We start from the raw sequence: 24,186 nt of genomic DNA on the forward strand, positions 1-24,186 counted from the left end.
CAATCTGGTTCAAGAATACACAGAAGTTTCATCCTTCTTCTTCAATCTTAAGATTCCATCAAGTTGTTACTCATTAATCACAAGCCCCCTTTGGGGTTCTGCCATCAACTCAAAGTGTTCAAGTCCTCCACATATTCTGGAAGAGGCTACAAGGATAGATTATAGTAGCCAGCCACAAGTGAGCAATAAGGTATTGCTCTCACATGGAAAATTGCCTTGAAAATGTCTGCTCTGAAGCTAGGGTCAAGGTACTTCAGTCCACACCCAATCAGCAGAAAAATCAGTAAAGTAGCTTTAAAGTGATGGCTATCACCCAACTTCCAGAACCCCTCCCCCGTGCTTTTCATGGCTCTCTTCTGAAACCATTAATCCAAAACCCTTCACTGAATCAGTGTTCACATCTCTCCCTGCAGTGGCTATGAAGGCACACCAGAGAAACATCATACAGACAATTATTAATTCTTACAGAGATAGAAGTGGGGAGCAATAAGGTGCATTGAAAGGGATTTAGTGGTGATGATTGATCATAGAGATGTTCATGCATCCTCTTTGTTTCAGTGATTTTTTTTTTGTGCTACCACAACAAGGCCCAGAGGATTGCACCCAGGGAATACTGCAAGGAATCAATGCCATTCCGGTAACTATCGACTGGCGGCAGTACTGCACACACCATAAACACAAGCGCCAACAACTTTTGGCATGATGGGTGTAACGATGGTCTCATTGTCTGTAATGAAAAGAGTCCTGTGGTGATGAATACACTTGTTAGCCTGGTTTAGCACTGGCCAAACAGAGGCGCAGAGCGTAACGGGTCCTCTGGTCTTCACCAAGAGCCGCAAGGCAGGATGGACTTTTGCGGGGGAACACACAGGTTGCAGCACTCTGATCAGCCATTAGGCGTAACACAGAGGAGAGGAAGGGAAATTCGAAACCCGATTAGCTAGCCGATGACTGATACACTGGCAATAGTGCAGTACAATATCAGGATCCAAGAGAGAGTGGGCAAAACAAGCAAGGATTGGTACACGAGGGGTTAACAGGCAGAAGCACTATCCAAGAAGGAATCACAAATAAAACCAAGGTCAACAGCAATACAGCATAACAGGGAGTCAGTCTGGGTATGAATACCTGTTGCTCTGACACAGCTGCAATGTCAGAGTGAGCTTCAAAATGTCAGGCTTGAATATGCCAGCCTCCCAGCAACGATCAAGTGACTGCCTGAACCAGGAAGTGCTGACCTCTACACAGAGGAAATCAGCAGCACAGAAATGTGGAGCAGGTAGTTTTGTGATACTGGAATGACATAACACATTGCAAAACTGTAAAACACAGCACTTGTTTTAGAAACAGCAATTGGTGCTGTGGAGCTACAGCTGATTGCAGTCCTTATATATCTTCAATCACAGCCAAGCTTTGCAGAAGAAAAGTTTGGATTCCAGCATTATTGGGTTTATAGCCCAATATTGTGTTGCCTTGCTAATGACATTTAATGTCTTCTCATTTGACGCAGGCTTACATCACCCATTATTCTACAATCTACTCTCTGTCATCCATCATCATATGTCCTCCTGAGACAAGCTTCTTAGTCATGAATGTATGTTTGAGCTTGTGCTTGCTTCCGGGCCCACCCTGATAGAAAATATTAGTACACCAGTATTGTTCCAGAAAATTAATTAGTCGTTGCTGAATTGGTTTTCTCAGCTCCAGTTATGACATTTTACCAACGCTGTAGCTAACAGACATATTATATAGGAACATAGCCTTTAGCATAGGAGGCTCATGAATAGTTGGACGCAGTTGTGCCTGAAACGTTAGCAGGAAAAGACACACAAAATGAAAATGATATGTGTCAAGCGCCCATGTATTCCTTTAACAATAGCATAAATGACAGGTTTATGTCGGTAGAAACTAGTGTAGTGTACAGCCAGCGTAGACATTAATAAATGCAAACGTTGTATTTATCATGTCATATATGATTAAATACAAAGGCAAATACAAAATAAATTAAATTAAGAGAAATTAAGCTTAATACAAACATTTGTTCTATTTCACTTTAAAATCATTTCCTGCTTTATTCTAAATAGAAATATCAATTAAGTAATGCGGATAGACAGAAGCAACTTCATATAATATCACAGCTAACTTGATGAATTAAATACAATAACCTGGAGAGGTGAATCTGCAAACATCCAATTATTGCTGACGATTATCATCATCATCATCATTACTGCATTGCACCAGGCCTCCAGCACCCACAAAAGATATGCCTCCTAGCAAGTGTTTATGCATTTGCATGCAGGTCAACTCCAGTAGCAACTATGTGAACTTGCCCTAGTGTACTAGACCTATGCTTACCCGCCCCTTCCACCTCTCCAATTGTTAAATGTTGCATTTGTAAGATGCAGCCAAATCTGCATATGGAAGTATGCATAGGCAAATTTTGGTGCTCATACAGATTGTGGAAATGCGTATTTTACACTATTAAAACACACATAGATACAAATCTGCATGAGACCCATAGTCTCTATTATATTGCTTAACTTAAGGCACCCTTTTTGTGCCAGGTTATAATCTGCACACAGCATATTGGCTATTTATAACACATTTGAAAATAAAATTATCTTATTAATAAGTCTCTGTTATGTAGTACAATGATGCCAGGTGACTCAAAATACATTTTTCTTGCACTTTACCAGCACTGAAGCTTACTGGCTAGCGAACATAACATACAATTAGTGGCAAAAAAATAAGAAGTAACTTAATAGATATTTAGGCCAATATGGTAGATATGAGCCATGGCACTAATTTTGCCAATGTCTAGAAGAGCAGTAGGGACCCATCACCTTTTTTCCAGTCCAAAAAAATTACTAAGCTGATGCCTGGTTGAGGGTGGTGGAAAAGCTGTCTTTGGCGTCATTCCAGAATATTTCATAAATGCTTGCTTTGGTTTAAATCTAATGACTGAGAAGGCCATGAAATATGAAACACATCAGTGTCTTGCTCATCAAACCACAGGATAACCACAAATGCTCTGTGGATAGGGTCACTGTCATCCTGTCAGGTAAGAAATGCTGCAACATCAGGTGTAGATGTTTATTCTGCACCATAAAGTAACAAAGAACTTTGACCGTGCTTAAATGAATGACTGCACCCAAACCATGATAAAAGAAATGTGACTCAAAACATTATGGAACCACCAGAACCTTTCAGTGTTGGAAGCAAGCACTCAAAGCTTTGAAGCTCTTTAGGGTGTTGAGACAAGTGCACTCATCTATTTGTTGAGAACTTAAGACAATGATGCATCTGTCCATATCGCCTTTTTCCACTACTTGGTAGTATATTGATTGTGTTCTCTGTACCACAGAACTTAAAAATATGCATTGTGGTTTATAAAGTTCTCGACAACAGGTTGCTTATGCCATAGGTTGAACTTTGCAGTCAGTTGATCACTTTGAATTAATGAATAGATGACACGATCCTGGAGTATGTACTTTCCTCTACTGTTGTCTTTTGCTGTTGATGTTTTTCCATGCTAACATAAACTCAGACACCATTGCTTATGATACATTAGCAAGTTGAGCTACTTTGGTGACTGAAGCTTCTGTGCCTAGTTACTACTCTCTCAAAGTCACTCATTGTTGAGGGCAAAGTTGGCGTAAACTTGAAGCAAACATTTCTCAAAAATTATACCACTTTATCACTCTGTGCATGGCTACAAATCCAATGTATATCATTTAGCATATAGAGAGAGAGACACCAAACTGCTCATTCTCAAGCCAGTCCTACCAAACCCACACATATTCATCTGCAGCAGCTCCCATACCAAACCAACTGCAAGTATACATGTAATCTTAACCCTCTCCCTGCTTAACCATTACACTTAGTATTCACATACATCACACAAGCAATATTTTTTAACCAAATTTTTAGATATTAAAGACAAACAGGTAATAGTAAACAAGTGATTGGATTCTGATATCACCTCTATGCGGATGATACCCATATTTATCTATTACCTCCAGATCTCCCACCATCTGTGTTGGCCAGCATTACTGCATGTTAATGAATGTCTTTCTACTATTTAACTTTGTATGTCCTCTTGCCACCTCAAACACAATCTTTCAAAACCTGAGCTAGCAATCTTTCGATATGTCAACAGCATCTACCTACCTCATCTCTTACACAACAATAAACCCTACCTCTCAAACTTATTGCCTAGATGTCATCCTTGACTCAGAAGTGTCCTTTGTTTCCCACATTCGATCTGTGCCCTTTGCGCCTCTCATCCACAATCATTACTTGCCTGGTTATATACTCATTACTTGCCCTGCTTAAGTACTGCTCTCAGACAGCAGAATTAACTCCACTGTACTACAAGACTTTCCATTGGCCTCCAAGTCTTTAAGCATTTCCTTAAAATTCACCTCCTCACTTCCCAGGCTAAGCTACTTAATTACCACCCATCTACACAGTTCACTCAAAACATATATTCTCCTTCTATACTCAAATAACCATTTAACCCAAAACCTACATTGGTGTGCTATTGGATCATACAACCCCCTTAAGCTCTTTTACCAGTGCAATCTGGCTGGACTGATGTGAATGATTACATGCTATATGTACAGTGATGTACAATATGATTGGTGCTATATAAATAAGCATTATTATTATTAATAATGATAATAATAACAATAATAATAATACTTTAATAATACAGCTCAGTCAGTCCTTAAAAGCTATCCTGTTCCTTCTTTTTGGAAGAAAAGTGCAATAAAACGGTTAAATAGATTTTTCTCCAGTGATTTTGTAAATCCATGAATACTAGGACACCAGTCTAAATATTATTAGAAGTAACAACTCTCAAGAAAACAAGTTCACAAGATTCCTTATTTGAATATACTGGGCCTGATTCATTAAGGAAAGTAAAGCAAATAAAATGAGTAACTTTGTACCTTGGTAAAACCATGTTGCTTTAGAGGGGGAGACAAATTTAAAATGTGATGGCAGATTTATAGTTGGGGTAAAGCATTTTCTAGATCAACTTTAGATTTCAGTGTAAAAATAAAGCTATCAAGTATTTGTGTGCTACATGAAAAAACAGCCAGTATTTATCTTATGTGCAAAAAAATAAACTAATTTGCACCCCTTGCTTTGTGACACGGTTTTGTCCAGAAGAAAACATATTCATTTTTTTGCCTTAGTGTACTTAAGGAATCAGGCCCACTAACTTTAATTAACCATAAACGAATCTACTCAAACTAGTTGAATTAGGACTGACTTCAAAATTTGACAAAAATCAAAGGAGAGATGTCAATTTAACAGTGATTTCATTTGTAGGTCATCCAAATAAATGTCCACTTATGTTAATGCTAATTTAAAGGAAAACTTGTACATAGATAGGTAGATAGATGAATAGTAAAACCAACATAAACTTACCATCTCTCCTATTTAGTCTAGCAAACCCAGCACTATGAGTGCTGGAAAGTTCTGATGAACTGCTGAAAGAGGATGGAGGCAGAGAAGATGCCAACTGTCCGTCACATTCATCTGTGTATAAAAAGGGAGGACATTGCACATTAGTACATTAATACAATTAAATCTGATATATTACTCTCTCTAAGTATATATATATATATATATATATATATATATATATATATATATATATATTTACTATACACTCAGTGGCCACTTTACTAGGTAAACCAATATAGTACTGCGTAGTGCTCCTATTGTCCCTCGTATACTTCTTTGTGGCATGGTTTCAAGGTGTTAGGAACATTCCTTAGAGATTCTAGTCCATGTTGCCATGATAGCATTACGCATCTGATGTAGATTTTCAGCTGCACATTCATCCTTTGAATCTCTCAATCCACATCACCCCAAAGGTGCTCTATTGGATTGAGATCTGGTGACTGTGGTTGCCATTGGAGTACAATTAACTCACTGTCATGCTGGAACCAGCTTGAGATGACATGTGTGTTGTGACATATCATGCTATCCTGCTGGAAGTAGTCATTAGAAGACTGGCCAAAAAGAGATGCACAGGGTCAGCAACAACAATCAAGTATTCTGTGACATTTTAATGATGCTCAGTTTATATTAAGGGGCCTAATTTGTGCAAACAAAATATTCCCCACATCCCCACACCACCAACACCACCACCACCACCAGACTGCACCATTGACCCAAGGCTTGATGGAGCCATAGATTCATGTTGTTTTTCAATCTTCACCTGTCTGGTTATGTGAGCCTTTGCCCACTGTAGCCTCAGTTTCCTGTTGTCAATTGACAGGAGTAAACCCAGTGTGGTCTTCTACTGCTGTTACCCATCCATTTCATGATTTGACATGCTCTGCATTCAAAGATGCTCTTCTGCATACCACTGCTGTAATGCATGTTTTTTTGAGTTACTGTCGCCTTCCTGTCAGCTTAAACCTGTCTGAACATTCTTCTCTTACCTCTCTCACTCACAAGGTGTTTTCGGCCACCGAATTGCTTCTTGCTGGATGTATTTTGGTTTGCACACCATTGTCTGTAAACCCTAGTTAATATTGTTCATGAGATCAGCAGTTTCTGAGATACTCAAACCACCTTGTCTGGCACCAACAATCATTCCACATTTAAAGTCACTTAGATCGCATTTCTTCCCCATTCTGGTGTTTGGTCTGAACAACAAATGAACCTCTTAACCATATATGCATGCTTTTATGTCGCTACCACATGATTGGTGGATTAGATATTTGCATTAACGAGCAAGTGTACAGATTTACCTGATAGAGTGGCCACTGAGTGTGTATATATAACTCAGTGCTATACAGCTTTTTCTACCATAGATTTATAGCAAATATGTAATGCACATTTCAAAAACAACAAACACAATTATTAGAAATACTTAAGTTGTAAGAAGCTAATCCTTTCCTTCACATCCTCATCCAGCAAGGGACTAATCAGTGAAATTAGATAAAAACACAAAAGGCAAGTGTTGATTATCACGTGAGCACAGGTTTAGTAATATTCAGCCTGCTAATTATCACATGTGCTGAAAGAAAAGTTTCTTGACTAATTTATCTAATATGTTCAAATAATTTAGTGTGAACATTCAAAATATATTTTGTTCTTTAAAGTATGAAACTTAATAACTTAAATTAGTCAGACTCTTTACTAATTCTGTTGGGAAAATTATCATACTGCTAAATTTTCACAAATCTAGATAGGGTTCCAATGCAAAAAATAACTAAAAGTGAATCTGCTACATAAATGTAACCAGCACAATACTTTGCACTCCTTAGATGGCTATAATGAAGGAAATTACTGTTAAAGATGAAAGAGACACATTTTATAATAATGCAGTTTGATTTATGTCAGTACTGGAGAAGGTTGACCAGAGGAAACCCACTGCTTCCTGATTTCTATCTCAATTATTGTGCTAGTTAAATAAACTGACAAAAAAAATAAATTGCACAATGGAATTGTATTATTTTAACATTTTAATATATTTCCCTGATAAAATCAGCAACATTTCTCATATGAGTTTTTGTATGAATTCACGTTCACATTTCTTCAAGGTTATACTCATATATCTCTGCCTGGCAGACAACAGACAATTAATGAAACTATGTGAAATGTATTTTCAATAGTATAGCTCACATTACTGTGATTATATTTATAGGACCCTCGACTAGTAGAGTCTAGTATATTAGCTTTTAAAACCCATTCTGCTTTATTTTCACTGTCATAAAAAATATTATCAATAAAACAAATGGCAATATTTTATCTTATTCGACTACATATGCATATTAAGTAACTGACATATTGCTTGCTCTGCTGATTACATTAACAATGTATTTTGATCACTGGGCACCATTGTATTGGAAACCGTTGATTAAAGTATCACAAACTATTAATAATAAAATATAAACACTTTCAGTATTTTGTACCTATGTTTGATTTCCTATGTGTGAGCAAGGTTGGCCGTATAACTTAATGTAAACAATTTGGATGCATAAGTTTTGTTTTATATAGACATGTCATACACGTGTGCCTCTATATGAAGGTCACAACTTCAGTGAAGCGATGCAGAGCCAAGCAGTTGCAGAACTTCAAATAGTTGAGTGCATGAAGAGTGTGAAAACGCATGTTTTAAATGCATAAAAAATGCATATCCATGTGTATGTGCAATTCAAAGTAAGGACACGTGGACAAAAATGAACTGAAAAGAAAAATTATAATAGGCATGGACACCCCAGTGTAACGCTTCTAAAAACACTATACTTGGAATTAAACAGTATTTTGAATGTACAGGTTTACATGTAAGTAAGTACTGCTTTTCATAAATCCTCTGACTGTTGCATTATGGGTTATTCAACACCTTGTTGAAAGTAGCTAAATTAGGGCTCATTGTTATATATGGGCACATGAACATTTACAGTAAATGCCTGTTAATCCAAAAGTGTATGCTGTGTCCAAGGTTCATCCTTCATTAACAAAGAACCTGTGTATTTTGGGTCTACTTCATAGGGATTAACAATCTTTATTGTAGCTATATTCAATATGAAATTTTTAGACAATAATGCAACAGACAATGGACCATGATTACATGAAAAGTGCTTATAAATTATGTATCCCTAAAGTGGCTTGTCCAATTCAAGCATTTAGGGAGGAGGGAATTTATATGTAAAATAACTATTTTATTTTAACACAGAGTTTCTGTTTAAACAGTTTACATTGTTGACATGCAGGGTTTTGGATCCAAATTTAAATTTAAGAACACCAAGCTTTTATTATATTAAGTTATATGTCATGTTATGGTCATATATAAAATTATTTTGAAAATATTTAAAACCTATCTTTGCCAAATGATTTGTTAGTTAAGCACTTTGCCTTCTGTTATTTTAAACACATGAGAAGCTCAAAATCCAATTTGAAAGGATGAGTCCTTGAGTCCTTGATGCATTTAGAAAGTCAAAATGTTTATACAATAGATATAAATATATAAACATCAACCTAGCCCCTTCTATTATTACATCTTCAATAAACACCATTTTTTTTTCTCTCCAATTCTGTTTTTTTTTTCCCAGTCATTTTTTCCAGTCTACCTGTTTCAGTTTCTCCATTAAGACTACTTTGATGAACAACCTGAAATAGAACACGTTTTTCATATTTTAAAATGTATAAAGTGACATCTGTCATTCCTGATAGAAATCACTTGCAAGATGTGAGGATCAAGTGAACCTAACAGATGCTGAACGACTCTCTGGGTGTTGTAAGTCAATCTGGTTACACTTCATCATGGACTGAAAACATAATCTCATTTTAATCATGAAATTGATAGCTAGTGATTCATTGCATATAATACTGAAGATGGTGCATCCAAATGAATATGGGAAAACAAACTCTCCATGGAAACCCAGAAACATAATTAAAGTGATATTACATTGCTATACACAGCATGATACATTAACACTTTAATAGTCCCACAAATATGAAATAGATCGTACAAGCAATTGTACAATTGTAAAGTATTAAATACATAAACAGTAAAACAACATGTACATAGCAGAAATATGTTATGTTTGTAGCACCCCTTTCCCTAGCACACCGAAAGGGGTGGTGAAATGTTCTCTCTAGCTTCAGTGCCTCTGCCCGAGTCTTCTGCACAGTATGGTGGGATGCGGACTGTGACTGAATCCACCAGGGGTTGACTCGGGAAGCCCCTTGTACCCGACCACACTAACGCTCTAAATAATAATGTACCGCACACTGTGTTTGCAAACAATCAACTGGGTGTTTATTTTGGGGAAAATAAATGGGAGAGGCAGATTTAAATATGGGAAATTATAAACAGGATAAATGGGACAGCGAGTAAGATATTAATCAAAGGTAACAGTAAAGTATTAACTAACTTGCTGTGACACACCTCACACACCCAGCAACTCTTTCTGTCAACTATTTCCTTCCTGCCTCTCTCTAATCCTCACAGACTCTCTGGTATGGCTGACAACTGATTCACCTGGCGTTTCCATAACAACCTCAAGTCTTGGCTGCTTAGTATAAGCCAGCCCTTTTACATGTTATAATATAGATGTTTGAAAAAAACTATTGTCAATATAATTTAGACAAAGTTAAGATTCCAATCTGACTTGAAACCATCATGTTTGCTAAATTAATATAGATTTCCAGTGTTTTATCTACTCTGTCTCTTCAAAAGAAAAATAAAGATTTTTAACTCTAGCAAAACCCTATAATAAAAATGCAGAAAGAGATGGGCTGTATAATGAAATGTCTTTTTATAAAAAAAAAGGCCTCATCTTTATACTCTGTATCTGTAATATCTAATACTTTCCTTAAGAGGATAAAATGTGTATCTAGCATTTTAAGTGAAATTTGCAACTATCACTTCCCAAATGAACTCTAAATCATATACATTTTTAATTTCTTAAAATCTTGTTAGTGTAATAGTCACAAACTTATTTACACAGTTTTGCAAATTAAATGTTCCATGAAAATGTAAAAATGTAGCAACGCTATCAATATCACTGAGTATTTTCAGTGGTTTAAGCAGTAGATTAAAAACATATTTTAATGGTTTGTAAACTTTGACAGTAACACACAACACATGCACATAATAATGTTGAAGAAAGCAGTTTTAACAAAGAAAATAACATTTTTACAAAAAAATTACAAAATTTTAGCAAACCATTGGAAAAACATTTTTGTTTTTACTGTGACATTAATTTCGCCAAGTCCACTTTACACAAGCACATTTTTAAACTGCCTTTCATATTGAAAATATATTTGTTAATTATGAATTGCTAAGAAAAACACGTTAAAACATGCAATGGCTTAATGATCCATTTGTGAATTCCACATTTTGCATTTGCTTTATGTGATTAAATACACTTAATATTCTGTAGCACAATTAATGTTATGAATTTGAAATATGCCATTATTACCCAAACTTTTAAAATTATCCTTGGATATATTCACAGTGCATGACTTGCATATATTTAATGACTACATTAAAACCTGTTTCCAATCATAAAAGTAATACACTTTATTATGGACTCAAACTATGTTAAATATAATATCATAGTGATACTGCTCTGTGGGTTGTAAATCTACATTTGTCTTTCAGATTTTATAAATGTTGGGCCTTCACTAGATTGACTGTATGTCTAGTAAGATTAAATACTGCACATATCACACTTAAGTATGCCAAATAATGTCCTCATATCTTTAATACAATTGAAGTCAATGGGGCTGCTGCTGATCTGGATGTTTGTCCGTTTGCTTACCTTAAAATATGCAAATTTGTACTGCGCAGGCCCACAAAAATGGCGTATACTAGGTCTGTAGAATGTGTGCTGCTCACTGCCTGCATTGACCAGCACAGCGTGTCATTGTGGGAGAGGCTAGTGTGTGATGTTGTCAGTAATATAAAGCTTCTTGAAAGATCACACTATAGGATAGTTGGAATAGAGCTCACAGACTAAAGGAATGCTTAGCTGGTTACTGCACATTTTTACATGATGTCAAAGCACAGAAACACGAAACAACGTCTCTGTTGCATTGAACCCCTGGTTTTCAATGGCTCGAGTTTAAAAAGCAATGGAAAGTACACTGCATTACTGGGCTATATGAGAAGTCAAAAAAAGGTACAGGCATACACTTAACTAAAATTAGCTGGTGCAGAGGATGTTGCTAAATCAGACAATTTTGTATTTGAAGAGGGGAGGACAGGTTAGACACTGAAGTGCTGATAAAAAAAAGTTTGAAGAAATATGTCTACCTGAAAAGAATGTAATCATGGACAGACACATATTTAACACTACCAACCAAAAGTGTGATGAGAGCATACAAACATATGCATCAACATTTAAGCTATTGGCAAATAAATGCTATTTTTGCACCATTTCAAATGAGCTGATATGAGATAGGCTTGCGTGCGGTATGAATAATGATGCTGTGTGCATGCAATTGTTTAACGAAAAAGAGCTTACATTAGAAACTGAAATCAACATATTCATGCTCAACAAACAGACGCAAGAAAAGGGAGAAACAGATGACTTCCGGATGGTCGTTCCTGTTGATGGGCGCGTTTTTTATGAGCTCCCGAGAGAACCATTGCACCGCTTGTGTCGAACTACAGGCTTCCAGAATTGAAGGTGATCAGGATGGATTTGGACGGACCAACACGTGGGTATATGATACCTTCCCTACCACGCTAGACTACACACCAGACTATACACCGGACTGCAGGACCGCTTGATCGTTTGACCGTTAAATATACCAATAGCGGAAGACTGCGGCATAGCAGTATAACTGTTAGAGTCGTGTCTGTCATCTTGCGACTGTGTTCGGCACCTATATTCTGGGACTTAATACTCACAGAACAACAATTGAGGTTGCGTCTTCTGAGCACTTGGCAGTGGTAGCAGCGCAGTGGTGCAGTGGTGTAACAGCTCTTGGGATAAGAGTAGGTAAGGCAAGTTTGGACTTGAATTTCTTGCCAGCTTCCTACTACTATGAAATTTGTACGGAATTAAGCTTACAGTGTGTGGGCGTTGTACTGATTCTACCTGTACCTGTAGGGCTTATTCAATTTATGTGAACATGTATACCGCTTATGTGGTTTATTGGCTACTATACTGACTAACATTATACTCAGGCATCTTAATCTCGGATTATATTGGACAATACTGGATACTGGATAATATTAAATACAACTGTGGAAATGATCTGCTAGTAAAGAGAAAGAAGGAGAAAGGAGTGTGTTTAATTGATTGTTTAATTGATATGGATAGATACACGGACAGGAATAATGGGGGGAAGAATCCCGGGGTGAAAAGTGGAAGATCTAAACACTCTGAGGTTAAATCCCAGGCCACTTGTAGTTCCCCCTCTCCCACATTGAAATCTCCTATACCTTCTCTGGAGACTGATATATCTACCACTATAGTTAATTTGGAATTAACAACTTCCCCTACAGCCGCAGAGATGGCTAAAGAATTATCACTTATATTAATGCCTTTGATTGATCAGAAATTAGATAGTATACATACCACTGTTGCTATTGCAATGACACAAATTGAAGCTAATGCTAAACATATTAATTCTCTAGAGACTAGAGTTAGCGACATTGAGGACTATAATGAGGCTCTACAGGTGGAAATGTCTTCTCTTAGTAAAACAATCAAGATGCTGCCTGAAAAGTTAGATGATCTTGAAAAAGACGTTATAATCTACGTTTTATTGGTATTCCTGAAATGGTGAAAGGAACTGAACTGATAAAATTTTTGGAATTTGAGTTAGTCGAAGCTTTGGGGGTTTCATCTGAAGTTAAAAATGTTAAAATCGAGAGATCCCATAGAACGGGTCCAGAACGGGGAAATGTAGATAATCACCCTAAACCAGTCATTGCTAAATTTCTCAACTACAGAGAAAAGGAAATGATCTTGCGATCTTTCCGTAAGATCGAATCTTTGATAGTAAGGAGGTCAAAAACTTAAATATTTCAGTACTCTGCTATGATTTCTCAGAAACATAAGGAATTTGCTTCATCTTACAAAGTTCTTTCTGAGAATCAAGCTCAATTTGCTCTGTTATATCCTGCTAAATTACGAATTACTGATAAGGGTCAAAATCACTTTTATTGAAGATCATGTTAAGGTGAGGGAGTTTGTAAATCAGATGAATCTGTCAGATAATATGCAAATTAGATCATTTAATTAAACAAGATGGCGGATTGTAGTATTATGCTTAGTATGTTTTGAGTATGTCTTTTGTCATACTTATGATCAATGTATTTTCTTTCATCCAGTTGCATGAAGTTAGGTTAGGAGGAAAATTGGAAAAGGAGAAAGTTTGGTGCTTATAGTACACAATTTTTTAAGATATATATTGTTAAAAGAGTGTCGCTATCCAGGTGCGGTTACAAACATAAATGTAAAGGAATGAAAACATACTCTTGTCCTGCTTGCTGGGACAGGGCAAGAGAGACGTTTGGAAATGTTAGGTCTGTTTCTTATCTCCCAAGGGTAGGGATAGGACAACTGATTAATATTATGAAAAAAAATGAATATTTAAGATGTTGGAGTCTACATTTTATATTGTCTCCTGGAATGTAGGAGGAATGAATTTACCACTTAAGCGGAAAAAAGTTATAACTCATTTGAAGACTTTGCCTCCTGATATCACATTTATTCAGGATAACATTGGAATTGTGCTGAAGGGATAACCCTGAAAGCCTCATGGATCCAAGATTGTATTTCTGCTCCCTATTTAACTAAACAGTGAGGAGTTTGATGCTCTTGAATATGAGATTACTCTATACTATTGAGGATATGTTAATTGATACTGAGGGTAGATATATTCTTTTGTATTTGTTGATCAATGAGGAGCATTTTATGTTGTTGAATATTTATGCTCCAAATATGCCTAATCAAGGCTTTTATACTTAATTGTCTGGGCTAATGTTTCAAAGAGATCTCCCAAATCTTATCGTGTGAGGAGATTTTAACACGGTAGATAATCCACGATTGAACAAATCTGTTATACCTGTTTCCTATGCCAGTCAAATTAGGAGTATTGTAGTATTGGATCATGCCCCTAATTTTGAAAACTTTGAGGGCACACCTGGGTATGGCCACTCGTCAGTCTTGGAGGTTTCCCATATATTTAACACAGTCAGACGATTTTAGAAGATATCTTAATCATAAATGGTTGGATTTTGTTGACGACAATTAAGAGCATTCGGAAGATGTAGTATTATTATGGGAGACCTCCAAGGTTATATTAAGGGGCCATACCATTGTGTATATGGCAAAACAGAAAAGAGAGTATCAAGTTATATATAACCTCCTACATGGAGCTGTAAAAACTGCATTTGATGTTTATATAAAGTCCCCGTCAGCTTCCTCTTTTGATTTTTATATGACGGAACGTCAACTTTTGGAAGACTATTTAACATCTAATATAAAATCTAGAATGGATTATTTTAAAAATAGATTCTATAGGTGGGGCAACAAGACATGGAAGCTGTTAACAAATATGACTAAAACTCAAAGAACAAAACAATAGGCAATCAGGGACCCAAATTCGGGTCATAGATATATATTATCTTCTGAGATTGTCTAACAGTTTCAAGTATATTATGAAAAACTGTATACTGAAGATTAGGAAGACCTACCCCTCCATCATTCTCTTTTACAGTCAGCTAAAATGCCTAAACTTACTGAAGTGTAACGTAGTGTTTAAATTCTGAGATTACTGAACGAGAAATTGAATTAGTTATTAGAACTTTACTTCCTAATAAATCACCAGGATCTGATGGTTTAAGTGGGGAATATTATAAAATTTTGCGTCCTAATATATTACCATTTCTTTGTAATATGTGTCGTAGACTACATGTTGAGCAACTTCCCTTTCATCATCTTAATGAAGCATATACAATATTTATTCCTAAGCCAAAAAAGATTTAGAAAAGATATCTTCTTATCGTCCAATTACTCTGTTAAACTAAGATTTTAAAATTCTTGCTAAAATAATGGTTAATAGGTTACAAAGTAATCTCCCTGGATTGATTACATCCCACCAGTTGGGGTTTACTTATGGTCGCCATTCTGTGCAAGGGGTATGGACTGCGATTGCAGCTATTGTTAAATCTACACATCTAACTAAGCAATTGCTTATGTCGTGTTAAGTATAGATGCAGAAAAAGCATTCGATAAAATTTCATGGAAGCATTTACAACTTATATTTGAAAACAGACAATTTGGCAAGGAATTTGTTTAGTTTGTTAAATATATATATATATATATATATATATATATATATATATATATACAAGTTAACCCGTGCATGATACTCATGCATTCTCGTCAAATCAAGCTACTTAAGGTGTTAAAAAGGTTCTTGTCATGCATTTGGGACTAGCCCAGGCCTCCTCAGGGGGAGAGCATTATGTCCCGATGCAAGCGCCCTTTTTTAACGTGGTTTTGTCCACATGTCACCACCTCATCATTTTTCTCCATCACCTCATCCTTCATCTTCATCGCCACATCCTTCATCAAGCTACTTAAGGTGTTAAAAACTCCCCACTGTCACCTCCGGCAACCACCAACCACTCCCAACTGTCACTTCTCCTTCAAGAAATATATAGGTCAGTGTATAACTCTGTCCAGCAGGTGGCGCTGCAGCTGGGTTGGTTTTTTTCCACACACGCCACTAGGCATTTATATAGTAGATATATATATATATATATATATATATATATATATATATCTCTATAATAACCAAGCACTTGTCTATTTGTAAACAATATTTATTGTGAAACGATAACCATGACTCGTGGTACGAGGCACGGATGCCCATTATCGCCCCTATTTTTTAATTTGGCCTTGGATCCTCTTCTACGTTTTTTGACAGAGATGCCAGAGTTTCATTGTATCTTTTTGGGGGTAGAGGAAGTCAAAGTGGTACCTTTTGCTGTTTGTCTCTGACCCACATCTTTCGTACCTCAATTGCTGGATAAAATTGCGGAGTTTGGGATGGTTTCTGGATTCACGGTTAATAAAGAAAAATCTGTGGCAATGGTTTTGGGGTCAGATACAAAGCCAATATGGGGTAAAGCCTTTGGGTTTATATGGGCGTCCCATTCACTTACATATTTGGGGAATCGACTTCCGAAAAGCATATATAATCTTTATTCTCTAAATGTTAGCCCGATCATTAAAGAAGTTATTGGTCAATTGAGGAGATGAAATTGTCTTCCCCTATCATATTTAGGCCAAGCAAATTTAATAAAAATTAGCATTTTTCCAAAGTTATTATAACTTGCAATTTTAGCCAATCCTGTTAACTGTGGCAGATGAAAAACTGATAGATGAGGAATTTTGACGATTTATTTGGGAAGCTAAGAGATCTAGGATTGGCTTGCTTAAATAGCAGCAGCCTATATTGGAATCAACTTTCCAAATTTGAAGATATATAACCAAGCTGCGATTCTTATGTATGTTCGTGAATGGCTCAATCCTGAAATGTATATGTAAATTTGGAAACTGACAGTTTTTTTCTGTCTACTTGTAGCTTAGTCTCCTTTTTACACTTATCTAGAGAAAGACCTTTTGGAAGAATGGAAAGACAACCCCTTATTATTTAATACATTTAAAGTTTGGCGAGCAAGCCAAATGAAACATAAGTTTAATTGTAATTATTCGCTTTATCTAACATTTTATAAAAATCTTGGTTTTCAAGAGGGGAAAGCTGTATTTCCATTCAATATATGACAGAAGAGAGAAATCTCCAGTATTGGATCATTAGTAGACCAGCAAGCTAGGAAAATACCTACGGTAGCTCAGATTATTGTGAAATTTGACTTGTCTTATACTCAGGTTTTTGCAATTTATCAGGCTCAACATCATGTGTCGTTAGTTATTAAGCATCTGGCAGCCAAAGATTGGACAAATGAATTGGATATAGTAATTTCCAAACCATTATTAGGTTGAGGTGTTATCTCTGTCCATTATAAACTTTTACAAACTTTTCCTCAATGACTTTGATATGAATTTTGAAACAATTTTATTTTCTATTAAGACCCTACCTGTAAGTACATATAGGGAAATGTTTTACAAGATTTTTCATAGGGGATATTTATCACCGCACCGAGCATACATTATGGGTTTATCTGAATCTGATTTATGTCCAAAATGTCATAGTCCAGGGGCTACATTATTTCATTATATGTGGGAATGTCCCTACATTAAGTGTTTTTGGTGACAGGTCTATCACTATGCATTGACGTATCTTTTGAACTATGTTCCTTGGTCTCCTGAATGGGCGGTATGGGAATTGTGATGGTATCCTCTCATATAAAGAGGGGAAGTAGAAAATTACTTCTGATTATTTCGGCAGTGGCTCGGAAGAGTGTTTTGCAAATGTGGACACAGGAACAACCGCCATCTTTAGATTTATTACAATCAAAACTGTTTTTTGCGTTTAGAATGGATTGGCTTGAGACCGTTTTGCATAAGGAGATCAGAGTAGGCTCTTTTTTGGAAACATGGGAGAATTTTATTGATTCATTATTTACTACATTAAAACTACAGATTTCCTCTTGTTTTACATTTACAAGCTGGTATGAGGAGAGGATAGTTTTAAACATTCCCCCTATTCAAGTATTCAAGTATTGAAAGTAGACTTATGTCAAATGTAGGTCTGGTGGAGAAAATTTAGAACCCACTTAGATAAATTAATCGCACCTGGTAGCTCTACTTAAGATTGTGTAATTAGGGTATAATTATTGACTATGTATGAAATTTAATTATAGATATATATATATATATATATATATATATATATATATATATATATATATTCTCTTTTAGTTATCATACTAAGTTATGTAAGTACTGTACAATTAGGACGAATTTGCTATTTATATTATATTTTTCAATTAAAAAGTAATTAAAAAAAAAAAGACGCAAAAGAGGACAGGAGGGAGGTTGAAGTACTTCCAGTGCATTATGTCCAGTAACAACAGGTGCAATGTCAAAATTGCAGCGGCCAACACCTGCCGAAACATAGTAGATGCACAGCATTTAACACAGTGCAAGTCATGGGGCAAATTGAAGCATTTTGCCAAATGCTGCAGAATAAGACCTAAGATGACAAGAAGGGTCTTACAACAAGGAGGAGTAAACCTGCCAAGAGACAAGTATAAATAAGAATCAATCATACAGTAACTGTGGAGAATAGAGAACAGATAGAACAAAAGTGTCAAACTCATCTCATAAAAGAGTGAGAATTAACAGCGCTCACCGCCAGTGGCAAGAAAACTATAGAATTGAAATTTAACACAGGTGCAAATTGCAATGTGATATCTAAATCTATTAATTTATGGGGTTCAGGTAATCAAGACACTGAGCACAGCTGATCTGGATTTCATATATGGATACCTACAATTCCATGTAGTTGATTGTCCAGTTAAGCCACTTCTCAGACTGCCTGACAGCATCAGATTTGGACTGATGCAACAGTGTACATATACAGTCAGCATAGTTAGAGGCTGTGTTCCAAAGTGTGCTTGACTGTGAAATGTTAGGAAAAAATCTGGTCATCTGTCACATGCAGCTGGATCACTCAGTTCCCCTCACAGTGTGTGCACTACCACTGGCTATGAATTGTGGTAACAACAAAGAAAGATGGCATAGACAGAATCTGCATAGATCTAATCCATCTCAACAAGGCCCTTCTTAGAACCTAGCATCCCACGAAAACTGTGGAGTAGGTCATTGCTGACATGTCAGATGCAAAAGCATTCAGCATCTTAGATGCAAAGTGCGTTTTCTGACAAATCCCACTAGATGAAAAGTTGTCCAAGCTCACTACCTACAATAGAAATAGGAATATTAACATTCCTCTGTATTCTTTATAGACTGTTGACTGGCAATGAGGTATTTCAAAGATGTATGGAGCAACCCTTCACTGTCCATCCATGTGAAATAGTCATTGATGACAGTCTGATATGGGGCCGCTCAATTAAGGTGCACAATGAAAGCATCTGCCACTTCCTCAAGAGGTCGTAACATTAACCTGATGCTAAATCTAGAGAAATACTATGTTAGAGTCACTAAGATACCCTAAGTTGGACACCTACTCATAAGGGTGTCAAGCCTGATGCTGCGTAAATAAGAGCTATCTGCCAAATGCCACCACCTGTGGACAAACTTGAACTCAAGCACTTCCTCAGCACGACTAATTACTCTGCAAGTTTATACCAAATTACAGCGAGGCAACCGCTCTACTATGCAATCACCTGGTCCAAGAAGTTGGTTGGAGCCACATAGCTCTGCTTTTGCATAGTTAAATAAGCTACTCCTCCAGTATTTTAATGTACACCTTCTGATAGTAACTCAGTCCCATCTTCCTCTAGCACAACAAGAGGGTGACATTTAATTCAAGAAGGGTAACAGAAACAGGTACACAATATACATAAATCGAAAAGGGGCTTCTAGACCTAATTTTATTAGGTACTTTTTTTGAGGAAAATCACAGACCATATGGATAACCTTTTTAGGTTTTTTGGGGGGACAACCACGGACCACTGGAATCATTTTATTAGATACTTTTTTTGGGACAAACATGGACCGTTGGAATACTTTTATTAGGTGCTTTTTTTGGGACAACCATGGACCATAACAATATTTTTATTAGGTACTTTGTTAAATTGTTAAGTATCGTACTATACTATATGAGGGGATATAGAATGTGTACAGCTCACTGTCTTCATTGGCCTGAACCCGCAAGGCATTGTGGAAGTTGCCAGTGTGTGATGTCAACAGTTAGGCTTTTTGAAAGATCACACTGAGGGAGTGCTCTACTGGTTACTGAACGTTTCTTCAAAATTCTTATGCAGATTTTATACTTGCACCTACACTTAGGCGCAACAGTAGGGAAAGCACATGCAATCTCAGACTGAGTTCATTAATGGCATGTTTGCACAACTGCAAACTGAGGCAGACCGACATGGAGGTTCAGATATGACTGTCAGTAGCCGAATCACTTGTAGGTGCCAGAGGGCTGGTGCAAATACATGCAGATGATGTTTCCAGCACTAGCTGTCCACTCCTGATTAGGTGATTGTGGATTCACCTCTGAAGCTGTATAACCTGTTTTGCAATCAATGTATAAATAAAGGATCATGATTGGATGCCATCTTGTTTTTAAAAAGTTGCTGATCAGAATTGCTGTAATTTTCTCTTTCTTAGGTCACTGGGAACAAATGCTGGAATTGAAATTGTGAAAATATTGTCTCAATGAAATTGAAATGCATTTGTCACCAAAAATTAGCATTAGCTGATATAAGTATAAACATATCTTTATCTCAATTATTAAACAAATGTTTATTATTTTTCAGTCATGTACTTTAGTTAAAAAATAAACACGTATTTCCCTTTACTGTTGGCATCTCCTGACTAAAGCCAATGACATATGTAGTTAAATATGAGGATGGATATAGATTTACCAGCATTCAATCAGTTTAATAAATAGCCTTTCGACACTGTACTTTTTGGAGAGGAAATTATAGTTCCTTTTTTCTAAATTGTGGGAACAAGGAAATCTTTGTTTTGTGATTTGATGCTTTAAAGGCAATAATTTTATTTAAATGCGAGGATGACAAGTCCACCCTAAGATAATATGTAAGATTACGGAATTTCTTTGGTGAGGAACATTGCATTTAGAAAGAGGGCTTTTGATTTCTCCTGAAAAAACCCACTTAGCGTTTTTTTGATGCAGTCCCCATAGATTAATATGGGAACTACACAGTTCTACAATGCATCATGCTGAAAACCTTTGCATTTCGCAGAAAGGTAACGCCATACTGTAATTTTCTTTTGGATCCAGCTGAAGCCTCTCCAGCTTCCCTGGATCCCTCACTGTGGAAATGCTATGCACATGCTCTAGGCTGCTGGTACATAGGAAAAACAGATCACACGGCAGGAGAGACTTCGTCGGGGCTCCCAGAGTAGCACTGGTATGGTATATTTCAGTGGTGCTTAAATATGCATCACTGCATTTTGCAGTGATGCATATTGATTGGCACCACATAATGTTAATACATAGACCCTAAATATGAAGAATGTCACTTATGTCAGTCTCTGAACTTTCTGCAGCAAGGAATATACAGTTATCTGTATAAGCCCCCACCACTGCACCATATGTCCAATATCCCCATGTTTAAACGGATTAGTTTAAATAGTTGCATTATAGTAATTTTACAATATAACTAATGTTTTTCTTTTTTTCCAATTATGTCAGTGTAATGTGGTAATGTGATCAGTATTCTGCTGATGACACTATAGCAAGTTAAAATCTGCTTTACCTGATAGTTGTAAGTTACTGGAAATGGCTTATTTTGAAAACAACATACTATATGCATAGCTCATCTTTCATCTATCTCTCAGAGAACAAATTCTATCCGTATGTTGTAAGATGCTGGTCATCCAATGAGTATGAGAAAAATATTACATTTTATCTAAACAGGCAATCAATACCACAGGTCATACTGAATGTAACAAACTGGGTACACAAGCTTCATTCCAAGTAGTGATTTATTTGATAAATTCACACACTGTTTTTATATACAAACTAATTAGGGGGCATGGATTATCATCTAGACAGGTGACATGAGAAGGAAGAGTCTCTAAGCTCTCTGTCACAAGATCTTTTTGCTTATTGCTCCACCTCTTCTTGATCATCTCAACGTCCGCTTGCCAAGAATATTTTGTCAAAGAGAGCATGTGTGGTGTGGGCACTGGCTAGCAGTGCCTAGTCGTCTATGTAGATTGCTATTTCATGCTTTTGGACTTACAGAATTACAGAATTGCTTAAAACTGGGTCCAATTCCAGCATGTGTTATTCCTTGTAAACCTGCAAAGCAATATATCACTACTTACAAATAGGATTTGTTTCTCCTTTAACATATTTATAATCAATATTGTTATAATTATTTAACATTGACTGTTTAAATCAGTGTTGGCTAACCTGTGACACTCCAGGTGTTGTGAAACTACAAGTCCCAGCATGCTTTGCCAATATATAGCAGCTTATTGCTGGAAGGGAATGCCGGGACTTGTAGTTTGACAACACCTGGAGTGTCACAGTTTAGCTAACACTGGTTTATATAGACAGATGTGTAGTGAGGATGCTCCCATTTGACTTATGGCAAGTTGTGAAGCAATTTTGTCAAATTACATTTTCTGTGCTCACACTTTCCTTCCCCATGCAATGGAACCATATAAGAAGCAAACAGATACAATGGAGAAGTTGGAGAAGTTTTGGCGAATGGATCAAGAAGATGGTTTACACCAGACATCTGATGTTAATATGGCCTCAAAACATGAGAAAGAGATCAAACTGGTGTCTTTAGACAAATCATCCCCATATACTGGTGACTATTTAAGTAGTGATTGCATTTCTTGAAGGCAAAATAGACGACATTAAAATGGATGTCTTTTTAAAGCTCCAAGACCTGCAGAAAATTGGGCAAGAAGTTACTGAGGCATGGACAAATTGTGGCTCCCTTTTCATTTCATGCATGCTTGTAAAAACAGGCTTATCAAACTACAAATTCCACTAGACATGGTGAATTAAATTTATTTAGTAGGACTCCCAAAGTGAGCAGAAGGCCTAAAACCAGACATTTCTTCTCTTGGTTTGGTAAAGACATAATCTCCTGTAAAGGGCACATCGAATCTCCTCTAAACCACCTCTGACTATGGCTCTACCAAGAAGTTTTATTCCAAAAGTACTAAACTATATAAATTGTGACACTATACTCCACCTATCCTGGGGAAAAAGCACATTGGATATGTAAACTCTGTCTCCAAATAAACAGGTTCACTGTGAAGCTCAAGAAGCAGTGATAATGCTTCAAATTGATCAAGAGGAAACTTAGGCAACTACAGCTCCACTATTCCATGTTGTTTTCATCTAAGATGAAAGTCATTGAGAGTGAACATGCATGCATATTGCAATTGCCTGGTGAAACATACCATTGGATTGAAAACAAATTGCATCAATTTACACGTAATCCCGGCACAGTGAGTACTATAACTACTGATAAGTTTCATCCACGTTCGTACAGAGACAAGGTCACTCACGGTCATCTTCTACCTGAATCCTGAATCAAAATGCGTCTGTACAATGCACTGGTAATCTGCTAAAGGAATGCACTCAGAGCATTCGCTTGCACATATTGCACATGGAGCTATGAAGACCGTGTCTCTACTTATACAGTATTTGGTGCACACATCGGTAAGAGCAATATTAAATTTGACCTGAGGTTGTAAGTACCTAGAAAATGTACTTACTGTATAATATCTATTTTTATGCCTGGTATTGTGAAGCGCCAGTGCTATTTTATGCTAATAAGTTTCACATTATTATGTTGTTGTTAAAATATGGATCAATGTATGGGGCTTTATGCAATGCAAGGTGTTTTATACTTGAATAATCTGATATGTTTACCACTTCCAAAATATTCTTCCTGCTCCTCAGAAAATTAAATGTTGAATATGGCTAATAAAAAAACATATTTAGGTGCAAATGAGAAGAACACATGGCAGTATCCAGATATTCTTTCAATATGGTTTGTGGACTTATTATTGTGATAAATATACGCAG

General features: G+C 36.4%; 1 protein-coding gene across 1 annotated transcript in view; it reads right to left on the reverse strand.

Moving 5' to 3' along the window:
- CNTNAP4 (contactin associated protein family member 4) overlaps positions 1 to 24,186 on the reverse strand; it is a 250,097-nt gene that overhangs the window by 195,840 nt on the left and 30,071 nt on the right. Inside the window, exon 2 of the mRNA XM_075211115.1 lies at positions 5,437 to 5,547. Coding sequence (XP_075067216.1) covers positions 5,437 to 5,547 — 111 coding nt within the window. The remainder of the gene's footprint in view (positions 1 to 5,436; positions 5,548 to 24,186) is intronic.

Source organism: Mixophyes fleayi, chromosome 1, assembly GCF_038048845.1.
Source record: "Mixophyes fleayi isolate aMixFle1 chromosome 1, aMixFle1.hap1, whole genome shotgun sequence".
NCBI lineage: Eukaryota > Metazoa > Chordata > Amphibia > Anura > Limnodynastidae > Mixophyes > Mixophyes fleayi.